The 21,255-nt window shown below is 37.5% G+C and overlaps 1 protein-coding gene across 1 annotated transcript in view; it reads right to left on the reverse strand.

Moving 5' to 3' along the window:
* Positions 1-2,536: 2,536 nt before the first annotated feature.
* Positions 2,537-21,255, reverse strand: part of PSMA8 (proteasome 20S subunit alpha 8) — a 31,034-nt gene continuing 12,315 nt past the window's right edge. The window contains exons 2-7 of the mRNA XM_065890096.1: positions 19,377-19,503; positions 14,321-14,445; positions 10,808-10,930; positions 5,042-5,161; positions 4,864-4,926; positions 2,537-2,629 (exon numbers count right to left, since the gene is read on the reverse strand). Coding sequence (XP_065746168.1) covers positions 2,537-2,629; positions 4,864-4,926; positions 5,042-5,161; positions 10,808-10,930; positions 14,321-14,445; positions 19,377-19,503 — 651 coding nt within the window. The remainder of the gene's footprint in view (positions 2,630-4,863; positions 4,927-5,041; positions 5,162-10,807; positions 10,931-14,320; positions 14,446-19,376; positions 19,504-21,255) is intronic.

A 21,255-nucleotide genomic window follows, 5' to 3' on the forward strand; every position in this document is an offset into this window, starting at 1 on the left:
AGGAAACATGTCTTCAAGACAAGGACCATATCGTTTGTTTCTGGTACTTAGCACGAAAAGAATGTTCTATGAGGATGAGGAGTAGGTGAATGCACCTTCGTGAGAAGGCTTCCCAGGGCCATGTGTGGTATCGCAACACATCCCTCTCTTCCTGGAGGTCCCCCCATTTTTACTTAACCAGTGTCTGAATCCACTTTCAGGGACCCTGCATGCAGTATATATTCAACAATTATGTGGCGCCTTCCCATCACTATAATGTTCAACAAGGGCCAAAGACATTGGGGAAGACATAGAGATTGAAAACAGGCACATGACAAGATGCTCAACATCACTAATCACCAGGGAAATGCAAATCAAAACCACAATGAGATACCGCCTCACACCTGTTAGAATGGCTATTATCCAAAAGACAACAAATAACAAGTGTTGGCGAGAATGTGGAGAAAAGAGAACCCTGTGTACTGATGGTGGGAATGTAAATTGGTTCAGCCACTATGGAAAACAGTATGGAAATTCCTCAACAAAATTAAAAATTGAAGTACCATATATTCAGCAATTCCACTCCTGGGTATTTTTTTTTCTTTTTAGGCCACACTGCATGACCTGTGGGATCTTAGTTCTCCGACCAGGGATTGAACCCAGACCCTCTGGAGTGAAAGTCCTAACCACTGGACTGCCAGGGAATTCCCCACTCCTGGGTATTTATCCTAAGAAAACAAAAATGCTAATTAGAAAAGATATACGTACCCCTATGCTCACTTCAGCATTATTTACTGATATGGTAGCTAAGATATGGAAGCAGCCAAAGTATCCATCAGTAGATGAATGGATAAGGAAAATATATACACACGTGTGTGTGCACGCATGCACGTGCGCGTGTAATGGAATATTACTCAGCCATAAAAAAGAATTAAATCCTGCCGTTTGTAACAACATGGATGGACATAGAGGGTATTATGCTAAGTGAAAGAAGTCAGAAGAGACAAATAGTGCATTTTACCTATATATGTAATCTACAAAACAAAACAAATGAACAAAAAATAAGGAAACAGAAAGAGTTATAAATACAGAGAACAAACAGGTGATTGTCAGAGGGGAGGGCGTGTACAAGGAGGAAAGAAATAGATGAGAGAGATTAAGAAGTACAAACTTCCAGGGGCTTCCCTGCTGGCACAGTGGTTGAGAATCCGCCTGCCAATGCAGGGGACATGGGTTCGATCCCTGGTCCAGGAAGATCCCACATGCCATGGAGCAGCTAAGCCCGTGTGCCACAACTACTGAGCCTGCACTCTAGAGCCCGCAAGCCACAACTACTGAGCCCATGCACCTAGAGCCCATGCTCCGCAACAAGAGAAGCCACTGCAGTAAGAAGCCTGTGCACCGCGACGAAGCGTAGCCCCTGCTTGCTGCAACTAGAGAAAGCCCGTGCACAGCAACAGAGACCCAACACAGCTAAAAATAAACTAAATAAATTTAAAAAAAAAAAAAACAAACTCACTCAAGAGATCAGATTTGTGGTTCCCAGAGGCAGAGGTTGGAGGAAGGGGCAATTGGATGAAGGCAGTCAAAAGGCACAAACTTCCAGGCGTAGGATTAATAAGTACTAGGGATGTAATGTACAACATGGTGTTGTTGTTATATATGTTCATGCTGTTGTATGTTATATATGAAAGTTGTTAAGAGAGTAAATCCTAAGAGTTCTCCACAAGAAATAGAATTATTTTCTGTTTATTTCATTTTGCATCTATATGAGATGATGTCCACTAAACTTACTGTGATAATCACTTCATGATGTTTCTAAATCAAATCATTATGCTGTACTCCTTAAACTTATACAGTGCTGTATGTCAATTATATCTCAATAAAAGTGAAAGAAAATATAAAGTATACAAGAGGATGTGTATAGGTTAATGCAAATACTGTGCCATTTTGTATAAGGGACTTGAGCATCTGCATATTTCGGTATCCACAAGGGGTCCTGGAACCAATCCCCCTTGGATACCAAGGGATGACTGTACTGCAACTTATAAAATAACAAAGGTAAAATAAATATAACAAAATATTTTAAAATTTCTTTAAAAGGCTCTGACAAAATTTTGGCAATTCACCAACACAAGGATGTTTTAATCATTCATCTAGAAATGCAAGTCAATAGTATATTCAGTTTATTTTGGAATAGCTATCTTTAACTGACAGTCTATGCTCAAATGGCACCAAATTATTAATTAAACATTTTTATTAATTAAATTTGCATGTATGAAAAAAGTAACATACAAGGCAAGTTATATAGTCTCAGGCTTATGTAAAATCTTGACTGCTTTCAACAATTACTGAACTCTCTTTTCAAAGAAAATCGTCATACTAATGTATGTTTGTCCATGTAATAGACTGAAGACAGCCACAAATATGGCATTCTCAAAACAACACGTAACTACTAAATGTAATGTTGCAAATTAACTTATTTCCTTAAAATTTCACTAAATAATTCTAAGGAGCACAACAAAATATTAAAAGCTCCCAGGGTTTATCCTAAGAATTAGGCAGTCTTCTTTGATTTTTTCTTCTTTGCTTCTTCCTTTTTCTTTCCTGTTTCATTTACTTGTAATTCAATTTCTTTGGCACTAAACATCTGAAAAGAGAAAAAAATTTAAAAAGCAAATTTCAATTATAGCAATAATTTCTAAATATTTATAATGTGAAGGAACCCAATTATATTTTATAAATTTTTATGTTCTATTTATAACATTATATTTTATAACTTCAAATATATAATGAAATATTTCACAAGGTTCAAAAGCAACATACTTGTAACAATTATGGACAAAACCAGAACTCTATGACATTTCCACTCTCGTGTGCTAATATAGAAAGCTGGGCAAATGCAACATTACATTACATATCCTATATCTGATAACTCTGAAAACATTTTTATGCGAGGCTTATTCTATTCATGAGCAAATAACTCATTACTGAACTCCTATCCCTACCCCACTGTGTGATTCTTGAAAAGGTTTGTCTATTTTATCAGCTCATGGACTAGCCAAAGGCAGGAAAATGATGATTTACACTGTGCTTTGTTTACAGCTACTGAGTAGAGAGCAAAACAGTTTTTATTTTATTTAAATCAATTTTATTTTATTTAAAATGAAAGTTGGGAGCAACTTGCTCCAGATCATATGGTTAAACAAATGTATCTGCTGGAAATTAAACCCAGATCTATCCAATTCCAAAGCACAGGCTCTATTCACTACACAGCCTATTGTGAAATATCATGTGGAAAGATAGTGTAACTTTGGTGCCAGTACACATACCATTCTACCACTCATAAATAAAACTATATGTATATCTGTGTGTGTGTCTGTCCAGGTGTGTACATATGTATGTGATGGGGCTGGAGAGGTGACTCTGGACTCAGTGGTTCTGTGTCCCTGTGGTGTTGGCACATCTATCCCTGAGTCCTTGGCAGCAGGGTGACAACCTGACCCAGCTCCTATCTCCATACTCTGTGCTCAGCACCCTGGTTATTTATGTGGAGCCTTGCAGAGGCAGACCCAACTACCCTGTCCCCATTTCTCTTATTCATTGAAACTTGCTCCTGCACTCTCCTTGCATCCCCATCCATTGGTGTCAAAACAACAATAACAACAACAAAAAAACTGTCAAGAAAACAAAAACAAAAGCAAAAACCACTACTCCACACAGCACTGATTTTAACATTATTTCCCCTTGAAATATTTTCTTTAAAACAAAAGTTTTATGTAAAATAATCCTTTTTAGCGCACTTTTCATATAGTTTCCCATGCAAGTGCTTTTGTATGCTCTCAGCTAAAGGACAGCTAGTTAGCAAACAGTGTGAAGCTCTACCTAATGAACAATAGTGAACCACATTTCAAATGCTCTTTAGCCAATGAGTCCTCTATCACAATATTTGGAACAATTTATCACAGCGTTCTGAATACTTTATTTTGCAGTCTAGCAGTTTTAACACATAATGGCTGACAAAAGGTGTACAAATAATAATGCTAGACTTGCCATAAAGAAATATGGAAAGATTATCACACTAGATATTAAAATGCAAGTCTTACATAAGCTTAAGGCACTCATAAATGAAAAGTAGAGAAAATAGATAAAAACCAGTAGGCAATCAAGAAAGGGTGGGGTTTTTTTTTGTTGTGTTTTTTTTTGCGGTACGCGGGCCTCTCACTGCTGTGGCCTCTCCCGTTGCGGAGCACAGGTTCCGGACGCGCAGGCTCAGCAGCCATGGCTCACAGGCCCAGCCGCTCCGCGGCACGCGGGATCCTCCCAGACCAGGACACGAACCCGCGTCCCCTCCATCGGCAGGCAGACTCTCAACCACTGCGCCACCAGGGAAGCCCAAGGGTGGTTTTTTGACATAATGAAGGATAACATTGTGTTAGAAGCCTAGAGGGCCAACAATTATATAAATGGCAGCGGAATGACACTGGCTAGAAGCTAATCTTGATTTCAGAAGATGTAAAGACAGGAAGAGTAACTGTTCTCTATATGGTGCCAGGAATGAATCTTTGTAAGGAATATGCTACACTGACCCTATATAGGACTGACTCAGTAGGGGTTCCTACTTATAAGAACATATACTAAATGGGGTAGGCCTATATATAGATCTCAGCACATCTGGGTCTTCCCAGAGGGCTAGTGTAATAAGCATGTACAAATTAGTGACTATTAGGCTACAGAAACAAAACAGAAGTCATCATAGTGTCAGTGGATGCTAATGGATGTTTCAGGCTTATAATAAAAGATTCACAGGTGTCAACAACATATTAAATTTTGTCAAAATACTTGATGCTACAGATATTTTTTCCTCTTTGGTTAATGACTTACCTTCAAAGGTTGCTTTCTTCTTATTATAGCAAGTTCAATGTTTTTTCCACCAGATTGGACAACCTAATGTAAAACAAGTGCAATTTTAGAATTACTTCAGGAAAGTCTCTGTTTTAAAAGGCGACTGAATGAGGGGAAAAAACATGCTTTTCTGTATATGCTTTATTAGATCACTTACTTCCAGCAAAGCTCTTATTGCTAATTTGATAGCTTCACTGTCGTTTGCTACAGCATCTTCTGTGTAATTCTTTTCTAGAAATTCTCGGACAGTTTTAGCACTTCGACCTATTGCATTTGCCTTGAAAGATAGAAGATAATTATTAATACCATTGCAATATGAATGAACTTATGGTTACTAAGTGAGGTCTAGAGCTTACTCCAATATTTCTTAGCATAATTACTAAATGAAGATTGTAGGTTCGAAGATTTAGCAAACATTTCAACAGCTCATCTGATTACTATATGAATAATCTGTGGTGATGGCATGGCTGACTTTCAAATATACCAATGCTTTCCTAGCCAGTGCTTTCTATTTCCTTAATGGCTCCCAAGTCCTTAGTAGTCAGAAAAGATTAAAAGAGTTGAAACTCGAAAAGATGTGAAGAGGAAAGGAGACATAACTTTGCAATATGATGAAAAAAGAAGAAAAGAAAAAAAGGACATCACTGTGAAGAAGAAAGTTGTTTCTGTGGATAGGACTGTGCATCATTTTCTTAGAACTTAGAATATAAGTATACTAATTACTGATTCATTATATCCTTTGACTATAAGCAAGAAAGGCTGCTTCTGTTCCATGCCCTATTTTTCTTTGTTCTTTAGAAATTTTCATCAAATGAAGGGAAGAGGTAAATGCATTTTCCTGGCTGCATGACAACAAGTAGTATATGGCATGTTCTTTCCATTTAGTCTCAATATCCAGTACTAGTAATGATAATGATGATAACAGCAATTTATATTAACAGAGCACTTAATGTGCCAGGCACTATGTTAAGTATTTTACATGGATTATCTCATCTTAACCATCACAAAAACAATTAAATAGGAACTGTTACTACTCTAATTCATACAGGGTTAAAAGAGCCTTCTCAACCTCAGCACTGTTGGCATCCTGGGCTGGATAGCTCTGCCCTTGTGAGGGCTGTCCTGTGCACTGTAGGATGTTTAGCAGCTTTTATCCACTAGATGCCAGCAGCACCCCGGCCTCAGCTGTGACAACCAAATGTGTCTCTAGATATTGCCAAATGTCCCTTAGATGGGACAAAATCACCCCCATTGTGAACCACTGGCTTAAGTAATCTTGCCCAAGATCATATAGCGGGTAAGTAGAAGATCTGAGCTTTGAAACCAAGTAGACGGAATCACCAATCCAAGCTTTGAACTCTATACCCCATGCTGCCACATGCCCCTTGCTGTGATGTCTCTAGAGAGAGAAAAGAACCAGCAGAAAGGCCCATCCTTTCACTGAAGGATTCTGGCACGAAATGGGGGATGTCTCAGTTCCAACTGGTAGGTATTATGATTACTGGAAAGAGATCTCAAAGGAGTCTCTTAGGAAGTGAGAATGAAAACACACCTTTTGTACTACATGAGTATATAGTTCTGCTACTTGACAGAACTTTTTTTTTTTTTTTTTTTTTTTTGCGGTACGCGGGCCTCTCACTGTTGTGGCCTCTCCCGTTGCGGAGCACAGGCTCCAGACATGCAGGCTCAGCGGCCACGGCTCATGGGCCCAGCTGCTCCGCGGCATGTGGGATCTTCCCGGACCGGGGCACGAACCTGTGTCCCCTGCATCAGCAGGCGGACTCTCAACCACTGCGCCACCAGGGAAGCCCGACAGAACTTTTTTGATACCTTTATATTTCAGAAGATTAAACTAAATAGCTGTGAAATTTTAAATCAGATTTTGTGGCCTTGAAATTTCATTAAGATCAAAGGTAAAGCCTTCAGCCTGGTATGACTTTGGAGTTTATCAGCTTCTAGTTTGTTTTGGTTAACTAATTGGTTGCTGCCCAGAGAGGAAGTACATAAGGTAGTGGTTTGTCCAAAAATCTCACTGAGCCTTTAAAAGTCACCTTGTAAATTCCTGGTGACGCTCCTGTCCACCTCTTCCGATTGCTGATGTCAAAATTCTTTAACTCTTAACCTATTTGACTGGTTTCCTAAAATCTAGCTGCTTCTTGCCACACTCATGCCCCTACCCTCCCTGCAACCCGATCACCCACTCCAGCTCACTTCAACAGACTCTGATGGGTTTGCAGTGTTTTTCCTGCCTGCCTATCCAGATTAATGACGATTTTCTGTGGCAAACAATATGAGCTGCCAACCCCAATGTCCATTCTTCCTTTGTAACAGAACCCTAGGCAATGTGCCTGCTGAAAAATGTCATGTCCTACCCTCTGTTACCAAAAGGTATATACAAGTGGAAGTAACTGGGTGAAACTTCTAGTAATCCTTGCTGCCTGTAATGCAGACATGTTGGCTGGAGGTCTAGTAACTACCTTGAGAGCATGAGAAAAGACTAAGATAATAAAAGAGGCAAACACCAGCAACTGCCTATTTCAACCTCATTATGTGGGAGAAATAAATCCTTCTGTGTGAAGAATCATCGCATCTCTGTTGTTAGGAGCCAAGAACAATAACTCACGAATACACCTTTGAGTAGATCCTGTGACATACTGCCCCACTCCCCTTCAGAAATGAAAGCCTTATTCCTACAGTTGCTGGAAGTGCCAATGGCACACAGCCCTCAGCTCTTAACTTTCTTTGAGAGGTGCCTTTGTTAACAAGAGCTGCCTCATCTAAGGTCTTGTACTATCTAGGGTTGGCCCAAGTCCAATGACTGATTGATGAAGAGCTATTCATGTCCAGTCCCCTCACCCCAACTTGGAACAACTTTGAAGAGCTACCCCAGATCCAGAGCTTCCCATGGGATTGATGAGGCCTTTATTGAGATTGCACTGCAGTCCAACTTTTCCCTCAGCCTAATCTGGTTCCCCCCTTCAACAAATGCTGATCCCCAAAGCACTTCCTAATATACTTCCTAAAAATGATGGTTAAATGACCTTTAAAATATTTTCCAAAGAATACCAGAGTGGAGAGAGGATCTATGATAAAAGGGTTCCAAATTCAAGTAATCTTGGAGACTACTACTTTAGCTGCTTCTAGAATATTTATAATGCCTTTTAGAAGATGCAGAACGTAACAAAATTTATTAAATTTCTTTAGAAAAACATCTCTCAAAGTTAATTAGCTTTAAAGAGCTTGTTTACATTACACCTATTAACATCAAAAGAAATACACTTTGAGAAACACTGCTCTGAAATATACAACATATTAACTTTGTTCCTGTTTTAAAGTGTTACCTACAACAGCAAAACACTTGGCCTTATAAGCTCTTCACCATCGCTCCATCCAAGCTGTCCTTGCCGAAGTCACCAATGACCTGCCTGTTACCAAATTCAATCATTTCATGTCCTCTTCTTACTTGATCCATCAGTGGCACTAACTCAGCTGATCAACTCTTCTTAGAATACTGTTTTCACTTAGGATCCAGGATATTGCTTTCTGGGTTCTCCTCCTTTACAGAATAGACTGGATCTATCCCCACCTTTCACTGGCCACTGCCCCTGATCTAAATCTGGTCTTGCCTGAATTATTATTAAGAGTCCCCTAACTTGTTTGCCTGCTTCTACCCTACAATCTGTTCTCAATAAAAGAGATACTTTTAGGGTTTCCCTGGTGGCGCAGTGGTTGAGAGTCTGCTTGCGGATGCAGGGGACACAGGTTCGTGCCCCGGTCTGGGAGGATCCCACATGCTGTGGAGCAGCTGGGCCCGTGAGCCATGGCCGCTGAGCCTGCGTGTCCGGAGCCTGTGCTCCGCAATGGGAGAGGCCACGACAGTGAGAGGCTTGCGTACCGCAAAAAAAAAAAAAAAAGAGATAGATACTTTAAAAATATAAATCAGATCATGTTACTCTAATAAGCAAAAATCTCTAGTATCTATTTCACATGTCTTCTATGTGTACCCTGTAAGACTACAGCCTAGTACTGCAGTGTTGTCATCTCATGGTACCAGAGCTGTGTTCTCAAGTCCTCTATACCATCCTGTCAGGCTACGTGGTATAATAGGTCAGAGTAAAAAAACAAAACATAGAAACAAACAAACAAAAAAACTTGATCTTATGTTTAAAGTGCCATAGCGCGCCGCCCCACAAATAAAAATAAAACCGGAAGATTTTACTCCACCTCTAAAGACTGAATATCAGAATTTATATAAAATGTATAGAGAATCCTTTGGCCTAGGGAAGTAGCATGAAGTAGTGGACAGAATACTGGACTAACAAGCAGAAGACCCTGAGTTCTAATTCCAGTTTTGCTATTAACTAGTGAACTTAACTTAAAAAAAAAAAAAAAATCACTTAACTCCTGAGTCTTACCAAATACGTAAAATTAAAGTTTTCAAGACTTTTTTGTTATTGATGATTTTTTTAAGCTGCATAATGCTTCCTTCAACCAAAATCTTATAAGAAAGGACAACATGTAAAATCAGTAAAATGATGATAACGGGGTGTAGGTGTGTGTGCGCACGTGCTCACGCTGTTCACACCCTCCCCACCTCCACCACGTGGCCTTGCAGTACCACAGCAGCAGTTTCAGACCTGAGTGATAAATGAAATCCCCAACAATTAAAAAAATTTCCATAATTTTCCTGACTGACCTTGAAATGAAATAAAAATGCTTCTCTATATAACCCCCAGGGAGCAACCAAATTAAAATAGAAAATTATGTAAACTTGGAAATTGTTATGATATTGAAATTAAAGGTCAGGATGTAATGATAAATGTAAACAGAAGATGGCAGACTTCAAAATATTTAGAGAAAGATTGAGTGTAATAATTTGTTTTGTTTAGGGCATAGATTTGGGAGGCACATGAAATCTAGTACCTGTAAAAGATTTCTAGCCGGCAGAAAAAAAGTCTGGCATTTGCATCAGGTAAATTCATAGTTTCTGGTTACCAATTAGATTGTCCAGATAGCTTTTTAAGATGTGCAGTTAATAACGCAAGTATTCAGATCTTTGTGGCAAGAATATAATCCACTGTTTTACTGGCCTGGTTAACTCATAACCGTCTTATGAGTATGGTCAGCTAAAATCAAATCCTTTAGTTAATACAGGTTTAAAGACCAAGGCAGTATTTCCCATGAATTTATTTGGCCCTTAGTAACAGTAAAATAAGCTCTTTATAAAATTATTTAAAGCCTGAGTGTTTAAACTTTTAATAAAGTCAAAATCACTTAGACTCTATAATATATAGTCTTATTCTTATATATGAGAATATACAAAAATTCACTTCTGCAAGCTGTCACTAGTTTCCCTAAGCCCTAGACTTTTGTATTAGATTTGAGTTTACCATTAAACAAAGTTAGCAGTTGGGTACTAAAACAAGAGTAACAACTTATCTGGAAAACAAACTATGTTCCAGGAATTATGTGGATACAACTGCCAGGTACTGACACATAGGTATAGATTCATAGTTTGGGGTGCTTTGACTCTCCTAGAATAGAGGATATATTAAAGATTTCACCATGAGATTTAAAAGCTCATTTAATTCTTTACTGAAAACAAAAAGACTATTTCTACTCAAAGCAAGCATCCTACTAATATGGAGGAATGAATGATGAAAAGAAACTGGGTATTTATCTTACTTTGCCATTTATATACATTTTGGTTTGTCACATTTTTCAAAAGTAAAGATCCTGTGATTAATAAACCAAAGTGTTTCTTTATCCATCAAAAACCATCATAGTTTCTGACTAGCTAAATTGTTACATAAAGTTTATACTACCATCAATATTTTAGTACAACATAATTTGTTGTCATGTCCCTGAAACAGATAAAGCACCTACTCAAATTCTAAAATACATTAACAAATTCATGACTCACCTTCCAAGCATGATAAGTACCAGAGGGATCAGTCTGATATAATCTTGAGATACCATCATTGTCAAAACCTACAATTAAGGCAGAAATACCAAAAGGTCTTCGTCCATTGCTTTGAGTATATTTCTGAAAAATAAAATGTTTTCATGACTACTTTCTATATGAGGCCTTTTAAAGAAAGGACAACACTATTACTTATCAAATAACAAATTCCAATAGTAAAGTATTCCTGATAATATGATCTTTATTGATTCCTATTGTGTATGACTTCAAGATCCTCTTCCTTTTTTTGTACTAACCACAATCCATGATGAAAATTTTGAGAAATAAATGTACACGATATGTAAAATAAAATCGTAAGTTTCTTATGTATGGTCTTAAATTTGTTTTCTCGTTGCCTTATGTAAGTTTGGTAACATAACTAGACTTTAAGCTTTTTTCTTACTTCAGAGAACTGTGCATGTCATACCATTTTGGTTCCCAATAAAGCTGATTTCAATGAGCTGTGCTTTGGAAGCATGTCCTTGGTTTACTTTGAGGGACACTTTGTTATTATCAAGTATTCTTACTTGATACTATTAGTATCAAGTATATTCTGTTCACTATACCAAGTTATCTCTATATAAAAACCCAACTAAGACACTTCTTTCAGTACCAAGACAAGGAACCTCTGTTTCTCTTGAAGAAAAAATAAGTTTTTTCCTGACTGACAGTGGGGCACTGGAAACCAATGGTATTTCTTTTTACTTTAGTGCCAGGAACTTTCTGAATTTGTGCTCTAGGGAGTGGAATTCACACTAATTCTGAGACTGGCATCCACAGAAGTTGTGCAGAGAGGCAGCCCTGGCAGAAAACTCAGGACTACATTTGTAGGCAACTGTAGGAACTGTATATAACTCTATGGCTTGAGATAGCTTTATACTAGCTTTCTTCTTGGACTTGTCTACATATCTGTTTTTAAATTTTAATTGTATTATATCTATATTTATAGGCCACTTTAAGTTTCGGGGTTTTTTGGGGTTTTTTTTTTTGGCTTCATGGCTTGTGGGATCTTAGTTCCCAGACCAGGTATTGAACCCGGGACCCCTGCAGTGGAAGCATGGAGTCCTAACCACTGGACAGCCAGGGAATCCCAAACCACTTTAAATTTTGAATGCAAATAGTGAGTTAAAACATAAACTCTTTTTTTTAATAACATACTTTTATTTTTTATAAATTTATTTATTTTTATTTTTGGCTGCGTTGGGTCTTCATTGATGTGCGGTCTTTCTCTAGCTGTGGTGAGCAGTGGCTACTCTTCGTTGCGGTGCATGGGCTTCTCATTACGGTGGCCTTTCTTGTTGCGGAGCACAGGCTCTAGGCACGTGGGCTTTAGTAGTTGTGGCACGCAGGCTCAGTAGATGTGTCTCACGGACTCTAGAGCACAGGCTCAGTAGTTGTGGCACATGGGCTTAGTTGCTCGGCAGCATGTGGGATCTTCCCGGATGAGGGATTGAACCCATGTCCCCTGCACTGGCAGGCGGATTCTTAACCACTGCACCACCACGGAAGTCCACAATATAAACTCTTAAAGAATAGGGTTTGTCTTTTTTCTCTGTATTTCCTAATGTTCCTAGTTCACACCTAGGTATGAAGTAGATGTTTTGTAAATATACTTTCGAGGAGAGAAACTTCTACCTTATTTGCTTAATTAACCACTTTTTTGGTTTCGTTTTGTATTGGCTGCACCATGCTGCATGTGGGAACTTAGTTCCCCACCAAGGATCAAACCCGCGCCCCCTGCACTGGAAGCGTGGAGTCGTAACCACTGGACCTCAAGGGAAGTCCTAATCAACCACTTTTTAATGAAACAGTAACATATGCACAACTTAAAATAATTTAAAAGAACAAAAGGTGTACATGGGGATAACTCTTTTGTCCCACAGCCTCAGCCTCCTCCTCAGTAGCAACCCCACTGTTACAGATTCACAATGTATATTTCTATAAATGTTCCATGCATAATAGTTTTTGTATTTCCAAAAGAAAGCCTAAAATCCACATTTGGGAACCTTGTATATACAATGTTCCACACCTTGTTTTTTGGTGAGTACCTTTTAACTACTGGGAAATCAAAGCAAAGAAAAAAGAAAAACAGAACAATATAAAAATGTTGAACTTTCTTGAAACATGAATTAAATTAAAAAAAACATGTATGTAATCTAAAACTTTAATATCTAGAATATATAGAACCTACTAAAAAATCTCTGTGTAGACAAATGGTAAAATCCATGCCAGGAAGTATTCTAAATGCATTAAAATGTACTAAATCATTTAATCCATACTGCAATTCAACGAACATTATTGTAACATTCATTTTATAAATAAGAAAATTGAGGCAAAACAGGCTAAATAGTTTTCCCAAGGCATTAACTAGGAAGTAGCAAAGCCAGGATTTAAATCCCAAAATTCTGGCTCCTGGGAGTACATTCTTAACTACTAGAGTGCCTGTCAAAAGGAAAGATAGTTTACACTGGGAGAAATGAAAATAGCATACCAACATGTGGAAAAAAATTGACCTTACTACTAATTATAAAATACAAATTAAAACAACTATTACAGTACTATGTTATACTTATTTGCAAAATAAAAGAAAAATGAAAAATCCAATGCTGATGATTCTTCAGGGATGTATTTATGCATTGCTAGTTGTACAATAAAAATTTGTTCAATCTTTTTAGAAAGCAATTTAGCTATGTATAACAAGAGTCTTAAAACTAATTACAATCTCTAATCTAGTAATTCCATACTGAAAATTAATTTAACAATATAATTCAAAAAAGAAAAAGAAAAGCTGTGACAAAGATAGAGTAATGTTATTAAAGCAGCAAATTGAGAGAGAGACAGAGAGAAAGGCAGAGAGAGAGAGAGAGAGAGAGACAGAGAGAAAAGGAGAAAAGGAAAGAAACTGGAAACAACCTAAATAATTACCAGATAGCAACTAGAAACAGTACTATATAGTTCGTAAGGATGGTAATTATAAGGAGATGTTGCCATATTTAAAGAAGAAAGAAAATGATAATAAATGAAACAATACTTGTATACATCATGATTATACTAAATGTCAAATCATGTTTCTACACATGGACTCAGAAGAAGTCATATCTAAACCTGATCAGTTGTGTTTAGCTTTGTAGGTGAAACAATCATGGGTATTTCTTTGGAAAACTTTAAAACATGTGTTTTACTGCTACATCTCTGATGTAGAAATCTGTACAACTGTAGAAATCTCCTTAAAAGGTTACTCATTTTTTAAAATTTAATATAATTCTCAGAATTGACATTGATTGAGATTTCTGATATCAAATCAATCCACTCCACTGGAATAAGAATGTGAGTTTGAAGTTAAGTGTGAGAAATAAGGAATTTAGCATGTTTTAATAGACTAAATGGTTGGAGTGACTGTAGTATTCCCATGACAGGACCCATAATGATGGAAAAGAAGAAAACTTGAAGAAATCTGTTGGAATACTGGCTTACCTGCTTTAAGGTTGCTATGAAGCGAGTTATATATTCTACAGTGACTGGGTCCTCAACTGTAAGCTTATGACTCTGGCACTCCACACGAGCTCTGCTTATTACTACTCTTGCATCAGCAGTCAGTCCTATAAAAGTAGTCGATACATTAGAAAAAAAGGATGACATTTTTTCTTGTCAAAAGGGTTTTGGCCACCATGATATTTTTCTTGTAACATCCTTTGTTTTCTCCAATATATGTTCTTTTTTTGTGTGTGTGTGGTACGCGGGCCTCTCACTGTTGTGGCCTCTCCCGTTGTGGAGCACAGGCTCCGGACGCGAAGGCTCAGCGGCCGTGGCTCACGGGCCCAGCCGCTCCGCGGCACGGGGCACGAACCCACGTCCCCTGTATCGGCAGGCGGACTCTCAACCACTGTGCCATCAGGGAAGCCCTCCAATATATGTTCTTAATAAAGGATTTATAAAATAGACTATAACTCATCCTAAATTAGTTTCCTTCACTTGATCCATTTTTTTTTTTTTTTTTTTTTTTGCGGTACGCGGGCCTTTCACTGTTGCGGCCTCTCCCGTTGCGGAGCACAGGCTCTGGACGCGCAGGCTCAGTGGCCATGGCTCACGGACCCAGCCGCTCCGCGGCATGTGGGATCTTCCCGAACCGGGGCACGAACCCGTGTCCCCTGCATCGGCAGGCGGACTCTCAACCACTGCGCCACCAGGGAAGCCCTGATCCATTCTTATTTACTTTTTAAAGAAAATTGTTTTAAAGAATAATGTTTAAACACTAATGTTAAGTTACCTATTTCCCAAATATCAAAACGGTTTAATTCACAGGACAGTAAGTCCCCTACATACGAACGAGTTCTGTTCAGAAAGTGCATTCATAAGTCCAATTTGTTCCTAAGTCCAACAAAGTTAGCCTAGGTACCCAACGAACACAATTGGCTACATAGTACTGTACTGTAATAGGTTTATAATACTTTTCACACAAATAATACATAAAAAACACTAAAAATAAAGAAAACATTTTTAATCTTACAGTCCAGTACCTTGAAAAGTACAGTAGTACAGTACAACAGCTGGCATACAGGGGCTGCCATCGAGTGAACAGGGAAGAAGAGTTACTGTGTGGAGGAGGGAGAGGAGGTGGGAGATGGTAGAGCTGAAGGATCGTCAGCAATAGGAGATGGAGGGCAAGCTGCAGTTTCACTCATGCCTGACGTTGATGGCACAGGTTCTGGTTCCTTGCTGGGTTCAATTCTATCTACATGCTTGAAAAAACGATCCAGTGATGTCTGGGTAGTAGCTCTTTTTTTCTCGTCATAGATGACATGGTAGCACTGGACTGCATTCTGAATGGCTGCTGCAACCTTCGTGTACCATTCTATGTTCAGGTCCTGTCCTCAAAAACTAACAGCGCCTTGTCAAATAAAGAAAATCCCCTTGTCATTTCCTGCGTTGAGAATCTCTTCAGTTCTTCAGCAGTACCAGCTACATCATTGCTGCTTTTACCCTTGCTTCCAGATATCCTGGGCTTGATATAAAGACACTGTACTACTGTACTCTATACAGTACTGTAAAGTATATAAAAGCACAACCACTTGTAGAGGATGCACGCACATGACAATGTACGCCAGACACGTGAACTAACTTATGTGATTGGACATGTGAAGACCCGTTTGCATCTTTGAAAGTTCTCAACTCGAAGGTTCATATGTAGGGGACTTACTGTAGCTGGTTTGATTATTAGGTTTTAAAACTTTTTTGAGAAGATATCAGTGGCAGATTGTTCAAAGGTTGATGGTCTATCCTAATTCCAGAACCAAAATACTTATTACCTAAACCATGAAGTAAGCTGGATTTCTTCTTATGAAAACAATGAGTATTACTTCATTAACAAACAGAATTCAATCTGCATTCAGTATAACTGTGACATGTCACTTCTCAGCTTTTTGTCTAAGATTAGGGGTTTGAAAATCAGGAATGTTAAAACAGAAAAAGAAGGGAATTCCCTGGTGGTCCAGTGGTTAGGACTCTGTGCTTCCACTGCCGATGGCCCGGGTTCAATCCCTGGTTGGGGAACTAAGATCCCACAAACCATGTGGCCAAAAAAGAGAAAGAGAGAAAGAGAAAGAAAGAAAGAAAAAACTTCTGCTTGCTTTTGTCATACCAAAACATCATGTGATGAATTCTCAACACTTCTAATAAGGAGATAGAAGGTGTTCCTATCAAAAGAAAAACAAACTGACCAAAAACTTAAAATGGATTCTAATAATTACAAACATTTCCATCACCATTTTCTTTCTTTCTCCACTCTCTTAATATCATATTGCCCCAAAAATTCTTTCACAAAATCTCTGAAACAGCCGTTTCCCACATAACCATCAGTCTTCTGCAGTCGCAGACTCTTGTTTCCCTTCCACACCACTTCAAAACGTGTTTCTACAAACCTGGAAGAACTGCCAGCTCCTGAAGATACTTAACAGTAACCAACAATGAAGACGTTGTCAGAATATGCCGCTGTTAAGAACACTCTAACATTCATGAGTAGGGTGTGAATTATAATCAGATACTCAGTTAAAGAAGAGAAACTGATTCTCTTCTCTTTGCAAAGGTTATCTGAGAGAAAGAAATGGGAACAGATTGACTTATCCTACCCTATAGACTAAAAGCTTCACTCAACTTAAAAATATGATCAGAAAGGAGATTTTGAAGTACAGTTTTCCCCTTTACATTGTAAATATGGTCCAAAACTACAGAAAAATAAAAGTATCATACTTAGAAAGTAGTAATGTAACTACTTCAAGGAAAAAAATAAGTGATAAATTGTCAAACCATACGAGTAACATAGTTGTGTATATGTGTCTGATTTTAACATAAGAACTAGCAATTATACAAATCAATACTAAATGGCTAGGAAAAAGAGAACCATTTCTATTTAAAGATACATTGAAAATTGCAATTTCACTTTATAAATAGGCAACCTATAGAAGAAATGAGTCCTCAGTCTGTTGCTTTTAAATTTATACAACTTTAACTTGAAAATACTATCATAGTGTTGATCTTTTCAAAGAACCAAATCTTGGGTCCATTGCTTTTTCACTATTGTTTTTCTATTCTCTATTTTACATATCTCTGCTCTAATCTTTATTATTTCCTTCCTTCTGCTGGCTTTGGGTTTATAGTTTGTTCTTCTTTTACTAGTTCTTAATGTAAAGTTAGATTGCTAAATTGAAATCTTTCTTTCTTTTTTTTTTTTGCAGTACGTGGGCCTCTCACTGTTGTGGCCTCTCCCGTTGCAGAGCACAGGCTCCGGACGCGCAGGCTCAGCGGCCATGGCTCACGGGCCCAGCCGCTCCGCGGCATGTGGGATCCTCCCGGACCAGGGCACAAACCCGTGTCCCCTGCATCGGCAGGCGGACTCTCAACCACTGCGCCACCAGGGAAGCCCTCTTTTTTTAATGTAAGCATTTATAGCTATAAATTTTCCTCTTAGCGATCCTTTGGCTGCATCCCGTAAGTTTTGTATGTTGTGTTTTCATTTTCATTTGTCTCAAGATATTCTCTGATTTCTCTTGTGACTTCTTCTTTGATTCATGGGGTTTTTTTAGGTGTACTCTTTAATTTCCACATATTGTGGATTTTTCCATTTTTCTTCTGCTCTTGATTTCTAGTTTTATTCAATTTTGGTCAGAAAAAATACTTTGTATGATTTCAACCTTTTAAAATGTATTAAGACTTGTTCTGTGGCAAATGATTCCTTTTATAAGATAGTAAGGTAAAGGCTATTTTTTGCTCAATAAAGTTTTTAAACTTCAATACAAAATTTTGGTTTTGAAAAAAAACAATTAGAAAAGGAGCAAAAAGAAAAAAAAAAGACAAGAAACATGTCTTGTTTGCTATACAGTGGCAAATAAACACATGAAAATATGTTCAACATCATTAGCTATGAGGCAAATGCAAATTAAATCCAACAAGAGATTTCACGACACACCTACACAAATGTCTAAAATAAAAAATAGTAACAACACAAATGCTAATGAGGATGCAGAGAAAATGAATCATTCATACATTGTGAGCAAGAATGCAAAATAGTACAGCCTCTCTGGAAAACAATTTGGCGGTCTTTTATTAAACTAAACATGCATTATTATATGACCCAGCAACTGTGCTCAAGCATTTATCCCAGAAAAATGAAAACGCAAAAAACTGTACATGAATGTTCACACCAGCTTTATTTGTAATAGGCAAAAATTGGAAATAATCCAAATGTCCTTTAATTGGTGAGTTGTTAGCAAAGTGTGGTATATCCCGTACCATGGAATACTATTTGGCAATAAAAAGCAATGGAGTAATGATGTATGCAATAACTTGGATGAACTGCAAGGGAATTATGCTGAACAAGAAAAGCCAATATGAAAAGATTATATACCACGTGATTTTATTCATACAACATTCTCATGCAAAATTACACAGATAGAGAATAGATTAGTAGTTGCCAGATGTCAGACACAAGAAGGAGGAATAGCATGATGTAGCCCTGTGATGACCAAAGAGTTGTATATCTTGATTTTGGTGATGGCTACATGAATGTACGCATGTTAAATCTATTAAACGTACACACACACACACACACACACACAAATGCACACAGAGCTGGTGAAATCTGGATAAGCTCTGTGGCTTGTACCAATGTCAATTTACTGGTTTTTAAAGATGTTACCTTTGGAGGAAACTGGGTAAAGGGGACTTCCCTGTGTTGTTTTGTAACTTCCTAAGTATAATTATTTCAAAGTAAAAAGTTTAAAAAGAAAACAGCTACCTAAAGTTATAATTAAGGTAATATATTTCTTTTAACATTTATGTTTTATTAAAGCTCATTATCAGAAATGCTGGTTTAGAGTTGTGATTTCCCAAAAAATATAAGGCATACTGTTTATGTTTAATAAGAAATGGAGTTTAGCTCTATATGTTGTATAAATATTGCATAACAGCTACAGAGGGGCCAACTGTTAGCCTACTACACCAAGATACTCTATCATTATTGTAGGTCCCTAAGTACCTGCAAAAGCCATGCAGACATGGTCATCAAGGGCACAAATTTTCCTCACAATTCTTTCATCTTGAAGCTTGGCAACAGATTTTTTTTCGACCCCAAGCACAACTATATCAGTACCTCGAATTCCAACCTGTTGAGTCATTAAAAAAACATAACGAGTTGTCAGTTTTAACACTAAAATCAAATTATTCTAACATATGACTTATGGAGAAAGGCTTTTCCTTAACCTTCAATAAAAATGAGAAAAGGAGACTTCTAAGAAAATAGATGCATAGGTATAGGCTTACTTGAAGTTCATTTCCCAAACTCAAAGCAAAGACAAATAGGTATAAACTAGAAGAATATACCACCAATGCTGAAACTACGTGAGTGTCCTAATCTCATACGGTACACCTAAAGAAGTACTATCTCAATAAAGAAAAAAATTAACCCAAATGAAAGAAGATGCTGGAAATACATGTGAATTCCTTATAGAATGGGTAGTACCAGTGCTGGTGGTAGGAGAAGTAGTATACAAAGTCAAGTAGAAAAAATCCTGAAAGCTCTCCCAAGAATCTCACAATTTGGAGGGATAAGGAATAGGGGGCATAAGTAGCCAAGAGAAAGACCAAATGCCCTCACGCTACATCAGTGATAAGGAAAACCTCAATGCAAACATGAATATAACAAGAAGAATCACTATTGCTCCACTCTCCAGTCCTTCACTTGGGAAGGAAGTGGGAAAAAGTTTAAAGAATAATGTATAAGAGTAGTAGCTCTCAGATAGGGACTTCTGGGAAACATGACCCTTTTCTCAGGGGTTCAAGAGTAATCTATGAGAATTTTAATTCTGTATTACAATGGTAATGTAAATATTTTGAGAGGCATTTGTGTTTTATGATTGCCTTGTGACCAAATGTGGTATTAGTACTGTTTTATACAATATAATTATGCAAAAGGTGTGCTTGAATTAGTATTATTGAAGTAAAAATATAGAACAAGTTAAATATATAGAACTAGATCTGAGACTACATCTTCCAGTTAAGTAAAACACAGACAATTTATCAAGGCTTTTGCTTTTATTGTTCCCTTACTTCAAGTCTGTCCGTTTATCCAATAGTCCTTCTCTTACCATTCTATCCAACATCAGCTACCCTCCCCCCCACATCCCACCCTCACCTAATACACACATGTCGAACTTTAAAGCCTACAGGGAATATGCCTTTCTACCAAGCCATGGGACATTATAACACTTTAACATATATTAGGACTCAAAAAAAAATCTCAATGTTTTCCCAAAATTGAAATAAATCCAATTCAATTCATTGGTCACAAGAGAACACAATATGTAGCTCTCACCTAAATAATTTTTGACTTGATAAAGTGATTAAAACTGTCAAAACAGACTATTTAGAAAATGTTTATAATGAAAATCCTAATATTAAAGTCTTCTGTGGATGAAATTAAGCTCAGAAGAAAATTCATAATCTCACTTTATAAAATCAAGTAAAAACTAAGAATTCATTCAAGAAGATCAAAAAGGAATAAAAATACTTAAGCTAAACTTAAGGGGCGAAGTAAGGCAAAAGCAGAAATTAATGGTTAGGGAGAAAACAATACAATTGATAAATAATACTAAGATGTAAAAAAAAAGTTTTTTTTTTTTGGCAGCACTGAGCAGCTTGCAGGATCTCAGTTCCCTGACCAGGGATTGAACCTGGACCACGGCAGTGAAAGAGCTGAATCCTAACCACTAGACCACCAGCGGACTCCTCAAGATATGTTTTTTTAAAAAAATAATTAAAAGCAGTATTTCAGTTAATATAGCCAAGAGGAGGAAAGGATAAAATAAATACATGCACATGTGAAAAAGTAGGAATTTAAAAATTCTAAGTTAATAAAT

The sequence above is a fragment of the Phocoena phocoena genome, chromosome 13, assembly GCF_963924675.1.
Source record: "Phocoena phocoena chromosome 13, mPhoPho1.1, whole genome shotgun sequence".
NCBI classification, from domain to species: Eukaryota; Metazoa; Chordata; class Mammalia; order Artiodactyla; family Phocoenidae; genus Phocoena; species Phocoena phocoena.